General features: G+C 41.3%; 1 protein-coding gene across 1 annotated transcript in view; it reads right to left on the bottom strand.

The window, feature by feature from the left end:
* Positions 1–8,403: 8,403 nt before the first annotated feature.
* The window catches only part of LOC138057941 (vesicular inhibitory amino acid transporter-like), an 8,875-nt gene continuing 2,344 nt past the window's right edge, over positions 8,404–14,934 (bottom strand). Inside the window, exons 2-4 of the mRNA XM_068903843.1 lie at positions 13,987–14,172; positions 10,618–11,004; positions 8,404–9,824 (exon numbers count right to left, since the gene is read on the bottom strand). Coding sequence (XP_068759944.1) covers positions 9,229–9,824; positions 10,618–11,004; positions 13,987–14,172 — 1,169 coding nt within the window. The 3' untranslated portion in view covers positions 8,404–9,228. The remainder of the gene's footprint in view (positions 9,825–10,617; positions 11,005–13,986; positions 14,173–14,934) is intronic.

The raw sequence follows: 14,934 nt of genomic DNA, 5'->3' as shown, positions 1-14,934 counted from the left end.
TCGGAGCCGAATCCACTGTGTCGAGCAACCGCGATTATGACTCGATTGTTTGGTGTTCATTCGCATAAACTCGCCCATGACTCCGAGTTCGATTCGAACAAAGAATGCAGCTTCGACTTTAATTTTAATAGGGAACCTTAAAGCTATCACAAGGCTAATTTTATTTGGCAGTACCATCGATCAGAAACTGAAAAAAACGCTTGCTAATTTCATCCCTCAACTAAAAAAAGACTGAATGGAACATAAATATAATTCAATTCGCGGGCTGATTGGGAATTCGGCGCAAAAACGTATACGTAGTGGCCTACTTTAAGTGAATCTTATCGTGCAAATGTTCCTTCCAATTGTTGCATTTTGTTTGCAAACTGGAGGGTCTGGCCAGCCAGTTCTGACTTGAAAGGAAAGCGCCCTTAGATCGGATGCATAGAGATGAGGAGACGGGCTGGCCAAACATTCGAGAACTATATAGACCCCATGCAAAAATGGCTGCCTGTAAATTATTCTTTTGTTCATATTCAAAATAGCCCAACTAACTTCGTTTTTGAGACAAAAATTCTAAAAAATTTGTTATCCCGCACGAGGTTAGTTGGGCTATTTTGAATATGAACAAAAGAATAATGTAAAGGCAGCCATTTTTGCATAGGGTCTATAAAAGGGTTACCACATTCGAGTGAAGACACCAACAGTCGGGATGGCTTTGCATGGCCAACCCTTTGGAAATAGCCTATTTCCAAATCATTCATCCGGAATGGACGAGTTTTGCTTTTCTGAAAATATTTAAAATTTAAACTAGTCTTTTGTTCATTGCCAGATATATGCTGCAAACAGAGCTCCTGGAGGCCCTATCAAATACTACGCTGACATCATGGACAAACTGAAGAAGGAACAAAAAGAGTATCAAGAGTATCTCGAGAACTGCGGAATTGATGTCAATGAACTTACAAGGTATCATATCATCCTCATACAACCATGATATTATACGAAAGGGCCAACTTCGTTCCCAGGCCTTTTCTCCGCTTTCTTGCCCTCCCTACTCTCGACGGAGAAAAGCCCTGGGAACGAGGTTGCGTAAAGCCATCCCATCCCCCGTTTTTGTTCTCCGTTCACTGACGAATGTGTTTCCTAAATTTTGGACAGGTCGGGCGGAGTAAAAAAAAAAGGAACAAAAAGAAAGTTAGTAGCAATCTAAAAAAAACAGTTTTAGGCTGCAGAAAGATTCGAGTGGCACGGGGGTAGAAACGAGTAGAGGTTAAGTGTTAGCATATTTTCCTCCCACGCGGACAGAAATACTCTCACTTGGAAGAGTCTCACGTAAAGAGCCCTTGCCAGGAGCGGATGATTAGGAGCTTGCCTCTCCCATACAAACTCCACGAGTCAAACTTTGCTCGTATCTTTCTATTTTTAGAACGCCACGAGTTCTTCGGCTCTGCACACACTGTTTAGAATGGCCAATTAGAATAAAGTTATTGTGGAACAAAGACAAAAATAGCAAAAACCATGTAAGCAAATTGTGCAAATTGATGTAAATTGTTGTAAATGACAGTTTCATGCTGAAGGATTAGTTCTAAAAATAGAAAGATACGCGCAAAGGTTGACGGCTTAACTGCAGAATACCCCGCCATTTTGAAGCTGCACCTCTGGAAAGGCTGGATACGCGGATACGCAGTCGAAAGTACCACCCCTCCCCAGGTAAACTTTAAACTATATTGAGAAGTGGATACGCGGATACGCGGATACGCAGTCGAAAACATGGATACCCGGATACGTGGATACGCGGACATCACACATGGGAACTGGATACCAACTTCGTGTAACATACTTCAAAATGCTCTGTAGTATATGCATGGATATGTGGATACGCGGATACGCATTGGAAAATACTTCACGTATTGTTTCAGTGATTAGGCCAAAGCACTCTCGTAGAATTTTAGCTTTCATTTTACGCTTCTATTAACTACACTTTTTCACGAGATCATGTTAAGAAGAAAGCACTCGTTTACTGATTAAGCCTACGCGCTCGTTTCAGTGATTAGGCCTAAGCAATCTCGTAGAATTTTAGCTTTCATTTTACGCTTCGGTTAACTACACTATTTCACGAGATCGTGTGAAGAAGAAAGCACTCGTTTACTGATTAAGCCTAAGCGCTCGTTTCAGTGATTAGGCCTAAGCATTCTCGCGAAATTTTGCGGTTTGGTTCTTACAATATATTTAGAAGTTTACTTGGGGAGGGGTGGTATTTTCGACTGCGTATCCGCGTATCCACGCATCCACTTCACAACATACTACTTAGAAGTTTACTTGGGGAGGGGTGGTACTTTCGACTGCGTATCCGCGTATCCACTTCACAATATACTTAGAAGTTTATTTGGGGAGGGGTGGTATTTTCGACTGCGTATCCGCGTATCCGCGTATCCACTTCACAATATACCAAGAAGTTTACTTGGGGAGGAGTGGTATTTTCGACTGCGTATCCGCGTATCCGCGTATCCACTTCACAATATACTTAGAAGTTTACTTGGGGAAGAGTGGTATTTTCGACTGCGTATCCGCGTATCCACTTCACAACATACTACTTAGAAGTTTACTTGGGTAGGGGAGCTACTTTCGACTGCGTATCCGCGTATCCGCGTATCCGCGTATCCGCGTATCCAGCCTTTTCAGAGGTGCAGCTTCAAAATGGCGGGGTATTCTGCAGTTACTCCAGGTTGACTCAAGGATATACTACACAGGGAGACTCATACTCATGGGCTCCTGCCCTTGCTCAGTTGGAGCAGGAGCCCATTAAGGCGAACCTCTATCTCTTATACTTGGCCTAGGAGTCAAGCCTTTCCCGAATAAATTTGTTTATAGTACGCCTCCCTTGGGCGATTCAGCACGCCCACTGTTGTAAAAGTCAATCTCCCTTGGGAGATTCAGCACGCCCACTGTTGTAAAAGTCAATCTCCCTTGGGCGATTCAGCACGCCCACTGTTGTAAAAGTCAATCTCCCTTGGGCGATTCAGCACGCCCACTGTTGTAAAAGTCAATCTCCCTTGGGCGATTCAGCACGCCCACTGTTGTAAAAGTCAATCTCCCTTGGGCGATTCAGCACGCCCACTGTTGTAAAAGTCAATCTCCCTTGGGCGATTCAGCACGCCCACTGTTGTAAAAGTCAATCTCCCTTGGGAGATTCAGCACGCCCACTGTTGTAAAAGTCAATCTCCCTTGGGCGATTCAGCACGCCCACTGTTGTAAAAGTCAATCTCCCTTGGGCGATTCAGCACGCCCACTGTTGTAAAAGTCAATCTCCCTTGGGCGATTCAGCACGCCCACTGTTGTAAAAGTCAATCTCCCTTGGGCGATTCAGCACGCCCACTGTTGTAAAAGTCAATCTCCCTTGGGCGATTCAGCACGCCCACTGTTGTAAAAGTCAATCTCCCTTGGGAGATTCAGCACGCCCACTGTTGTAAAAGTCAATCTCCCTTGGGCGATTCAGCACGCCCACTGTTGTAAAAGTCAATCTCCCTTGGGCGATTCAGCACGCCCACTGTTGTAAAAGTCAATCTCCCTTGGGCGATTCAGCACGCCCACTGTTGTAAAAGTCAATCTCCCTTGGGCGATTCAGCACGCCCACTGTTGTAAAAGTCAATCTCCCTTGGGCGATTCAGCACGCCCACTGTTGTAAAAGTCAATCTCCCTTGGGAGATTCAGCACGCCCACTGTTGTAAAAGCCAATCTCCCTTGGGCGATTCAGCACGCCCACTGTTGTAAAAGCCAATCTCCCTTGGGAGATTCAGCACGCCCACTGTTGTAAAAGCCAATCTCCCTTGGGAGATTCAGCACGCCCACTGCTGTAAAAGTCAATCTCCCATGGGAGATTCAGCACGCCCAATGTTGAAAAAGCCAATCAAAACAGAGCTATCTCAGCGTGACCGAAAATTTGATACTTCTCCCGGGAAAAAATCTGTTCCTAAAAATAAATTTAACTCAAGGAATTAGTGGAGATAGGGGCTCCCCTTGGTGAACTCCTGGTTGGAATCATTTTCAAATGGCTGGCGAAGCTGACGCCATCATCATCGGTTTAAAGGTAAACCAAGATGGCATGGAACTAAATATTCTTGCCTTGCGCTGGCATTGCTTTGCGTCGCCCTGGATTACACGAAAACGAAAGTGCACATGCGAGAGCAAGAAAATAATGTAAAAAACATGTCTTGGGTTGTTTCATTTCTCGTACTTGCCTTTGCATTGCGGTAATTCACTCGTGTATGTTTGCCTTTTCTTTTGCGTCGCATGTGTGGATCAGGCTTTAAGTTTCGAATGTCCGAGTTGCGAAAGTAGTCCTGTTCTTTGATTGCAACACGAAGTGAATTTTGAACTGAAGCTTTGTGCATAGTAAAGTAAAATCCTTTATTCAAAAACACGATTAGCGTTTAAGCACTACATGCTTGACGAGTCGTGTATAGGCCACTTTCAAAAATTCCACAATACTCTTTGTTTTCCCTCCAAAAGTTTTCATCAATATTAATTGTTGTCTTGGACTTAAATGGTCCCAAGAGAAAATAAAAAAAAATGCTGACACAATTTTGGAGGGCAAACAAAGAGTATTATGGTATCTTTTTAAAGTGACCTAATATTCTACTCTCAATTTGTATGCTTCTGAAGTCGAGGCCGTACGACTGTGAACATCCCATAAACGATAGTTTATAATTTGTTTCAGATTAAAACCCTTTCAAGGGAAACTTTTTTAGCTCGTGTGAACACGGCACTACAATGAGCGACAAAAGTAGTTGGGACACTCTTAGGAAAAGACGCTTTTTGATACTTAAGCCTTTGTTCTATTTTATTTGCATCTAGCCTTAATTCTCTGATACCCCCGGCCCCCCAATTCAATGTTGTGTAGGCGCTGTGGTCTGTGCAGTCGAAGAATAGAATAATCAACATTGTTTTGGGGGAAAGGGGGGGGGGGGGGGGGATGTATCCAAGACGCAGAAAATCGAATTTTACTGCCAAGTGTCTCAACACATTTGTCGCTCATTGTAGGTTAAGCAGCATTTTCACTGAATTTCCACAACTTGACTAACCAAATACTCTTACTGAGAAATCACGTTCGCTGTAAGCAAGTACATACACGATTGTCCACATGTCTCTACCATTTGCCGTTAATTAGGCACATTAGTGCTGGTTGACAGTGAAGCACGATTCAAGATGGAGTCTCCAGTCTTGGCTCAAGAATTATAATTTGTGTCGGTTTCAGAGACTTCTCCGGGCTTTTGCTTGCTGATGAGCATCCCACCAAATTGACCAGGGGAGGAGAGAGCCAGTTCATGCTTGAGAACGAGGTGAGCGTGAGAGACCGAAAGTGGAATTACTTTCCAAGATTTGAGACCATAGAGCGAGTTTCAATCGAGTGTCGTAAAACCAAAACCAAAGTAATTGCTTTGGCCAATCAAAAAGGACGGAGACAATCCGGTAAACCAATCAAAACTCGAAGTAATTACACGTAGCCGACACAAAGCGCGGGAAAATGTGCACGCGCCAGCCATGATTGTTCTTTGTTTCACTTCTGATTGGTTGAAAACGTGGCGCTAGCACTTTGAACGAATCACTGAGTGAAGTAATCATAAACCAAAGCAAATCGCTAATTACTTTCGACACTCAATTGAAAACCGCTCTATGACAAGTGCTTTTCACTTTTTTTCAATGGAATCTTTAGCCAATCCCAAGGTTTACAAATGCAAAACTAAGGCAATCGTAAACGTTCTTTTAACATGTTTTGGAAACCACACCATTCATTCAAAAAGCCAATCATCCATCACCAGACGATTTCTACAAATGTCATAAAGAAACCAACTTTCATCCATGACCTAGTCCAACCTTGAGACAAAACCTGTCTATTGGATTCAAATTAAGACTCGCTCCCATAAGCTACTTTGGAAGATACTATAATTCTTTGTTTGTTCCCCCAAATTTTGCATAAGGCATTGTTTTTGTTTTCTCTTGGGACCATTGTGTCTTGGGACCATTGTAAGTCCCAAGAGAAACTTAAAATAATGCTATGGCCTATTCAAGGTCTTTAATTTGAATCCAGAAACAACAAATAAAAACTGTTTTTTCCCTTCTTTTCATAGGTTCTCTGGCATTAAACTCTCAGATTTGGAAAACTTTGTTTTACTGCCCTTAATAAGTTGTCAGGATTATTTTTTTCTGGATCTCAGCTTTTATTCTTTGGTTTGTTATTAATGCAGTGAATATCTTCCCGTCATTTTCTTTTTTGGATTCTGACATTGTTACTGAAAAGGGTTTGTGGTTTGAACACTAAATTGATCGTTAAAGTTAAAAAACAAAAAGGAAAAAAAATCAAAAAAAATTTTAAAAAGCAAAATAAACAAAAAAATCACAAAAACGAATAAAAACAAAAGAAGTTTAAAAAGACATTCATTCTTTGATTTCTGTGGAGGCAGAAATCCGAGAGCTTTTGTTGAAAAAATCTTTCTTTTCAATGAGTCATGAAGAGTTTTGTTAACTGAGAAGTCCTTAAAATATTCAGTTTTCATCTTCCAGTTTTATCAGGATGTCATAAAGTGCAGCCGATTATATTGTTTTTGAATCAGCAGCTTCGTCAAAAATGAACCAAATGTGTTTTAAAAGGAAATTGTTTTTATGTCGATACACTCAAAACGTTAATCAATTCAGTACTGTTCGGCAAAATCTGAAAATTCTGTTTTTCATCTTCCTAAAACAGAGTGCTTATGCATATGGATATTAATAACTATTTTGTATTTTACTGATAACTTTGAATTGAAAATTACCCAATAAACTTCAACACTCAGTAAGTTAACTATAACATTTGATTACTAACTACTAATTACTAACCTTTAACCCGTAACATTGCTAACTTTTGGGCGTTTGACGTTTATTTTGGCTTTTTACATTCTTGTTATCAGTACACTTATAAAATAACATGTTTGCATTTTTTGGTACATTTCCAGTATGCAAGAGAAATAAAAATCAGTATTGGTTTTATTGTTTTATTCAATTATTAAATAGCTCTAAAAAAGATGATTAATGTCATAGTCCACTGGAATTGGTGCAAGAACTACTGCACCTTTTAGAGTGGGAAACTGGCTTAAATTTGGGTGCTGAGGCAGGTGTGATCGAAAATTGACCTTTATTTTTGCAACAGCTCCTGTTGTTATTGTGTTGTCAAGTCTTTTGTGTTTTGTTTGAGTAGCAAGCCAATCTACGAAAGCTGTTTTTAGCATCGCCGACGCAAATTTCCCTTTCGTAAACGGTCGTTGCCATTTCTCAGAACGGTCGTTGCCATTTGAAACGGTTGATGCCATTTGTAACGGTCGACTACACACTTCACTTCAAAGAAAATTAAAAGAAACAAACTAAAACAAAACAAACAAACAAAAGTTAAGACAAAAAAGGAAAAAAAAAACATTTATAAAAGAAAAACTGGAGGAAAAAAAGAGTCCGAGAATTTCTAGGCTCGAACTCGGGTTCTTAGCCCTCACCCAAAACAGAACCCTAACCCGAACCATAACTCATATGACCAGCGAGACACAACTCCCAGTAACCGCAACCTTTTGAGTTCTTAGACCTAATGAGTGTAATCCAGAGCTAAAAAATAGCATCGACCGTTTCAAATGGCAACGACCGTTCTGAGAAATGGCAACGACCGTTTACGAAAGGGAAATGAGCATTGTCGACTGCAGGTCCCAATTGTTCAATAGCCGGGTGACTCAGTGACACTAGAAGCACGTGACCTTGAAGCTTGTAACTTCCGACTCTTTTCCTTGGAACAAAGCTTGGGGTGTTAGGACACCAATTTTATGCCTAAATATGGACAAAAATAAGATGAAGCTGCACGCGGGGGAAAATGCGCGAACTACAATACGTTACATCCAAATGAGGAAAGTTTTAACTCAAAAAACTGAGGTCGTGAGCTTCTGGTAACACTAATCAGCGATTAAACACAAACTTTGGTTGGAATTTTGCCCGTCAGAAAAAACCTTAACCTTATAATTTTATGCTCAACGGTAACTTTGTTAGAATTACAAATCTTGTGGAAACTTTTTCTGATCAGAAAATAGATTGAAATCTAAGTTTCCCGTAATCCACGATTAGCTATGAACAACTGCATGGGCCAAGATTCTCTTATTTAGCAACTGGTTTACATTTGCAATTGGTCTCCCCTTAAAAACGAGGCTGAAATCAATTCTGCCCCTATGGAAACCGAGCAGCAATGCAAAATGTTCGTTATACAACTAGGTTTTAAAACCTTTCTTTTCACGTGAAAAGAAAAAGTAATTACTCTCCGAAAAATGCACTTCTTTTTATAACGCCTGGGGCCGTTTCTTAAACTTCCCGAAAACTTTTTGGACCCAAAGAATCAGTATTAAAACTGCATTCTGCTTATCCCGAAAAAGCTGGTTTCTGAACACAGTTTGAAGACCAGTAAAAGAAACAAACCGATCGCGAGGTGAACTGCCTTAAGAAATGTTTCCTTTTGAAGACACAGAGGGCGCAGTTATTTCTCCCGAAATGTGCCTCAAAAGTTTCCGAATTTTCCTAGGTCCTCACTTGCGACAAATGTGTTACATGCGAGGACCAGGCTCGAAGGATCTTGAAGGGAACCAAGGTCAGTGATGACCAACTTTTCTCGACATTAATGTCTCCGACATGCTCCTCATCAAAGCCAAATTAATCGGTCGCTTTTTAGACAAAACACTTTGCACCTTTATTCTCAGAGATCGTACATTGTTACACTGTCAAGTGTTCTTTTTCAATTTTTCAATATCTTTCTTCCTTCTTCATGTCTTCCTCGGAAGAACAAGACGGTTTACATAAGAGAACCTCGATCGCGAACTTACATATACGACGTACGATCGACGGTAAAACAGGTCACCTTTGGTGCTGTGGTGTTACCAACGTGTTGGGAATTCGTTACGCGGCGTTATATGTGGGTTGAGTTTTCCGGTTTTCTACCCTGCGAAATGTTGTGCTCCTTGTTCGTCAGTCTCTATCTCAGCATAACTTGAGCCAATATTGAATTTGATTTCAGTTGGCTTGATTTCTTCAGACTTTCTCATTTTCTCATTTTTCCGATCTCGTAACGACTGTCCGAATCAACGTCGATGAGTACATCTGTTTCATGCATTTCATCACGTTCACATGTAAGTTTGAGTAATTAAGAATAACCCTTACTTCTAAATTCTAAAACAAACGTGGATACTTGTTGAATTATCTCACATACACTTTCATTATTGCTATCAGCGAAAACACAAAGCCAAAACCTCCCGACAGGACCCCCACACAGACAATCAGCAAATTGATGACGTAACGCCTGCTGCTGATGTGCTCCAAGTGAAGAATTACGTCAAACAGACATGGGAACACCAACGTAAGCATGACGCCCGATACACTGCCAATTACTGCCATTAGCAACGAGAACTGCGGTAACAAAACGGCGATTATCACGGTGAAAATAACAAACGTCGACCTCAGTGAATAGATCATGACGCGCTCCTTGATGGTCAGCGGATGCTTTTCGTCAGGGAAGCAGGACGGGATACACGTGATCTGAGCCTTATGTACAATAGTAATCAAGGTGAACAGCGGTAGTGCGTAAGAGAACATGCCATTCAAACCCAGAAGGCAATTGGCGGTGTTTTGTAAGGCTCCAGCGGGCAGATTCTCGGAGATTTCCTGTTGAGTTTTGTCTTTGAACGTAAGCACCGCTATAAAGCCATACACAAGCTTGATCATCGCAGAACCCAGAAATGAATAATTCATGACGCTGTTGAATTCTTCTGGTCTGTCCATTGTTTCTTCAATACCTGGTAAAGATCAAATTTATCGTTTCTTGTTAATTTTGGGTTCCTTATTAGAACGATTTGTTGGGTGGTTTCAAAATTTTCCCAAAAGTGAAATCTGTTTTCCTTTTTAACAAACTTGAGCCAAACCACCACACTTCCTTAATTCACAAATGCTTGTTTGAGATCATTTCCGAGCCCGGCTTCAAAGCTAGTCTAAGTCTAAGTTAGTCTAAGTTTTCCTCATGAAAATTAGTTTTCATTCATATTTAAAGTAGAACTAACTAACATCACAAAAACTTCGCACTTAAACTCTCTGAAGAGGAGACAGACATGAACTCGGCAATGGCCTATTGAGGTGTTTAATGAAGGTTGGAGGTACTGCGCTCCAGTTTTTAGGATGATTGCCTTGAGATCCGGAGATCTCGGATTCAAGACGTTGAATTTGTTTCTCAGCTGCCCTGTGAAATAAACAACGGCTTTGCCCCCAGCTAGTTGGAATTCTTAAAGTTGTTGTTCTGTTCTGCTGTCTCGTTGATTTTGTTTCATTGCCCCTGAAAAAAGATCCTACGGGGAGTGGTGTTAAGTATGTATGTATGTCTGTATGTATTGAGAGAGGGGAGGGTGGGGCATAAAAAAGAAAGTAAGTTGTTCATTCTTGGCACTGTGTGCTAAGCTTCATTGAACTGATTATCCACTGTTTTATGCAACGCTCCCCCCCCCCCCCCCTCCCTCCCCCATTCAAATCAAATTTGCAATTTTTGTACCTCTAGACCATCCCGGTGAGGCTCATTTCATTTAAATAACGGTTATTTACCTGGAAGGTAAGGATGACACACAAAGCTAAACAGTATAATTCCCCAGGCGACTGGAAACCCCTGTAACGTGGTAACGCCAAGCTTGAAATCCCACGTGTAACGCTTTGTCACGCCATAGCCGATCACAGAGGTAAACACCATCACCAGCGCGACCACACTAAACATGCTCAGCCAAGAGATACGTTTAAGCTGGTTTAAGAAGACACAAGGAAGGAGCAGACCTCCTGCAATAACCGTCCACATGGAATACGATAGCGAGTGGTGTTCGAACAAGTCATTGAAAAAGTCAGCTACCAGAAGGAGGTATAACACGCATGCGCAAGAGAGTTGCATCACTTGGGCAGCGTAGACAATTGCGGAGCCATGTTTTTTCCAACACTCTTGACCTGGTTCAGCGAAAATGATGAGAAAATTATGAACGAATCTACGAGTCTTTTGGAACGAATTCAAGGTATTAAAAATTACAAATGAGAGTTCATATCCAGTAACAAAACGGACCTTTTATGACAGAGAAGTCAACGAAACTTCGTTTAAGTTTGAGATGTAAAACATCTCTTGACTTTTAACTCTCTAGATTATTCAACTGCTGTAAAGTCCCCGAGCTCACTGACTCAATTAAGGAAAAGCAGTATTCAAAACAGAAAGGAAAAACAATTTTTATAAACAAAAAAATTGAATTTTTATGAAACTTGGAATCCGGTTATTTCCCGATGTAGATCACATGGTTCGGGAAGGAAATGCACCAAATTCTTTCACGCACGAGCGGAACCTTTATTGAACGGGATTTGAACCCGGGACAACTGGAAACAAATCCAGACCAGAGGTTAGAACGGGATTTGAACCCGGGATAACCGGAAACAAGTCCAAACCAGAGGTTAGAACGGGATTTGAACCCGGGACAACTGGAAACAAATCCAATCCAGGGGTTAGAACGGGATTTGAACCCGGGACAACCGGAAACAAATCCAAAACAGAGGTTAGAACGGGATTTGAACCTGGGAAAACCGGACACAAATCCAAACCAGAGGTTAGAACGGGATTTGAATCCGGGACAACCAGAAACAAATCTAAACCAGAGGTTTGAACACAATTTTTGAACCAGAGGTAACTGCATGCAAACCCAAAGCCCTAACCTCTGGACCATGCCGCCTCCCAGCTGCTTAGATTGGGTGAATTTATACTGGAGACGCTTCAAATGTCTGGGACGAAATTGGGCAAATTACGATAATTCGTCTGTGTATAGTAATACAGGAAAAAGGACGGATCATCCGTCTGGACTAATTGCCACGTTAGTTCGCCTTGACATACGAGTTACCGTGATTAGGGAGCTTAAGCAAGCGCTTTTTTGAGACGCGGACGGACCGCAACTTGTCTTCACACAACCACATTTACATTGCTAAGTACCTTTTCTCCATCAAAGATCATTAGTATAAAAATCTGAGAGACACCACTGTCCTGTCACGCGAAATGTTCTCTTCCGGTTGCCCGTCTGCGTCTTAAAAACGCGCGTAATTAAGCTCCCTATTAATGGGGAGCTTAAGCACGCACGTTTTTGAGACGCGGACGGCAACCGGAAGAGAACACTTCGCATGCCAGGAGAGTGGTGTCTCTCAGATTTTTATACTAATCATTTTTAATGGAAAAATATACTTAGCTATGTAAATGTGGTTGTGTAATCTCACGTTAAAAGGGAAAACAGCTCAGTTTCGGTTGACGTCCGCGTCTCCAAAACGCGCGTGCTTAAGCTCCCTATTCGTTTGGACGGACGTCTGGATGATCCATCCCGTTTTCCTTCTCCTCAAAAAACTAACCTTCTTTGATTTGATTACAAAGTACAGTGTCCGTAATTAGTGGCCCATTTATTAAATTATTTATCTGGTCTATTGCAATATTATTGTAGTTCTCAAAATGCATTCTAAAGGTTGCCCACCAGTGAAACCGTTAAAACAACCTTGACGCATTTTTTTCTTTACAACATTTCCACGATATCTTCTCGTCTTTTGCGGTTGGTAAAAATGTGCCTTTAAGTACTCTTAGGGCCCCTCCACACTAATGCGTTTTCGAAAACCTCCCTTTCCGAAAATCTCCGTTTATATATGATCGTCCACACTAGAGCGATTGAAAACGGAGGTTTTCAAAAACGGAGGTCAGTGAAAACGCTTTTGAAAGTGGAGACTTTTGAAAACAGAGGTCTATCGTTCTAGTCTATCCGTTTTCAAGGACCTGGAGATTTTTTTAATTCCCTGCTAGCAAAGGTTCCTTTTCTTTTGCGTTCGCTGAGCTGACGAGTACGGGAAAAGAGATCTCTGCCATGGGTCGAAACTCACAGTGTTGAGCATGTGTGTTGAGCATGTTCGGTGGTCAGTTAGCGACCGAATGATCACTTGATACTTCATGTAGTGTGGGCTCACTTGACGACAGCGGAATTAATGTAAAGGAATGCGTGGGACACAGTGGGCTCAAGTCACAGTCAGCAAAGGTATCATGGCGCATGCGGTTTGAAGAGTGCCGTACAAAATTGTGGACGGCGGTTGGATCAAAGGGATTCTCGACCCATGGCAGGGGTCTCTTTTCTTGTACTCGTCAGCCCAGCAAACGCTAAAGGAGGTTTTCGAAAATGCGTTAGTGGGGAGCTTAAGCAAGACCCTGACGGCAACAGGACGTGAGCTGCTTTCCCTTTTAACTTGTCTTCACACAACGAAATTTATATTGCTAAGTATCTTTTCTCCATTAGAGATGATTAGTATAAATATCTGTCAGACCCCTCTGTCCTGGCACGCGAAATGTTCTCTTCCGGTGACCGTCCGCGTCTCAAAAACGCGCGTGCTTAAGCTCCCTAGTGTGGACGAACCGTAACTCAAGCGAAGAGCGCTTCCAACTCGATTGTGGCATCGCAGCCAAGAGCTTTGATATAAGATGAGTTTTCATTCTAACCCACCAGCTCAGATGGAAAATGGTGTAATTTTATAATTATTATTATTATTATTATTATTATTATTATTATTATTATTATTATTATTATTACTATTGTTATTACTATTATTTAAAAGGACATTAAATTAAACCACTATAGGTGACTGTTTTCTTAGCTTTGAAGAGTTCGATTCATACTGACGTCACTACCGAACTCAAATTAATGGTCAATTAGTGGGAAGAGTACTATGAGACCGTCAACCCACCAATCAGAACGGTCTATTTTCCAACCGTCCAAAACCGGGCTAGATGGTTCCATAGTACTACGAGTGGGCAATTAGCAACGTTCTTCCTCTAAATTGGAAACGGGTATTCCCCAAATGTTAGAAATTGATACTAAACAACGCTATTCAAATCGATCTTACACAGCTTGAACATCTTTACCGTAAACTTACCAATTGACGCGTAGCTATTTCTGAGCCGCACTCCACGCTCAACTTGGTCACTGAATGGTTTTTCATACAGACACTCGATGATGAGTTTACCAGTATAGTTTGTGATTATTGAGATGACAACTATGGCGACTAGGGACATGTATCCACCTTGCATAACAGCGAACGGAACGCCAAGTGTTCCTGTCCCTGTATTGGTAAATAAGAAGAATTTAGAGTTTGATACGACATCCCTAATGGTAGGGTTCCATCATCCATGTGCTTTTTAGCGTACGTAGTATTCTCAACGAACTATTTTTCTCTGTGCGTGAGCGGGTGGAATTCAAAAAATCCTGCAAAATCCTGAGTTGGCTGTAATCAATCTTTTTTCCGACAAGAAGGAATAGAATAATCGTTTTATTAAATTGAAACAAAATTGTGAACAATTGCACACTCGGACACTCTTCTCTTCTCTTCTTGCCACAAACGTTTCAGTTTGGCAACACTTGGTGCGATAAAAGGCAGATAACCCAGATTTAATGAGCCAACCAGGGCTCAGTTGCTCGAAAGAAGGATGGCGCTAATTGGTTAAATAATATCATAATCTCTTGGTTTTCATGCTAACGCTGGTTAGCGCTCGACAAGCCCAGAGCCACTCCCGCTTACCAGAAAGACAAATACGCTATATTCGAGTCTGGCATGTTAATAAATAGAAATAACTGTCTTTGATAGTCAGGAAGTCCTGTTTTAGTAATATGGACTTATTTTCTGCTTTATATCCTTTTTTAATCTTATATTTCCATTTTCGTATCTTCAGATTCACTCCTTACGGTAAGAAGCATCCACGTATTTTTTTTTTCCTGTTGATAAAGAACTATTCAATGAGGGCTTTCAAGATTGATCAAGAATGTTCTTCTGATTGAAAAGTTGATAGGGAAGAAATTATGTCTTAGTTTCCTTATTTCGTTTTAT

This window comes from Montipora capricornis, chromosome 7 (assembly GCF_036669925.1).
Source record: "Montipora capricornis isolate CH-2021 chromosome 7, ASM3666992v2, whole genome shotgun sequence".
Classification (NCBI taxonomy): domain Eukaryota; kingdom Metazoa; phylum Cnidaria; class Anthozoa; order Scleractinia; family Acroporidae; genus Montipora; species Montipora capricornis.
Note: the sequence above shows the minus strand (reverse complement) of the source record. Positions and strands in the feature narration are given on the sequence as shown.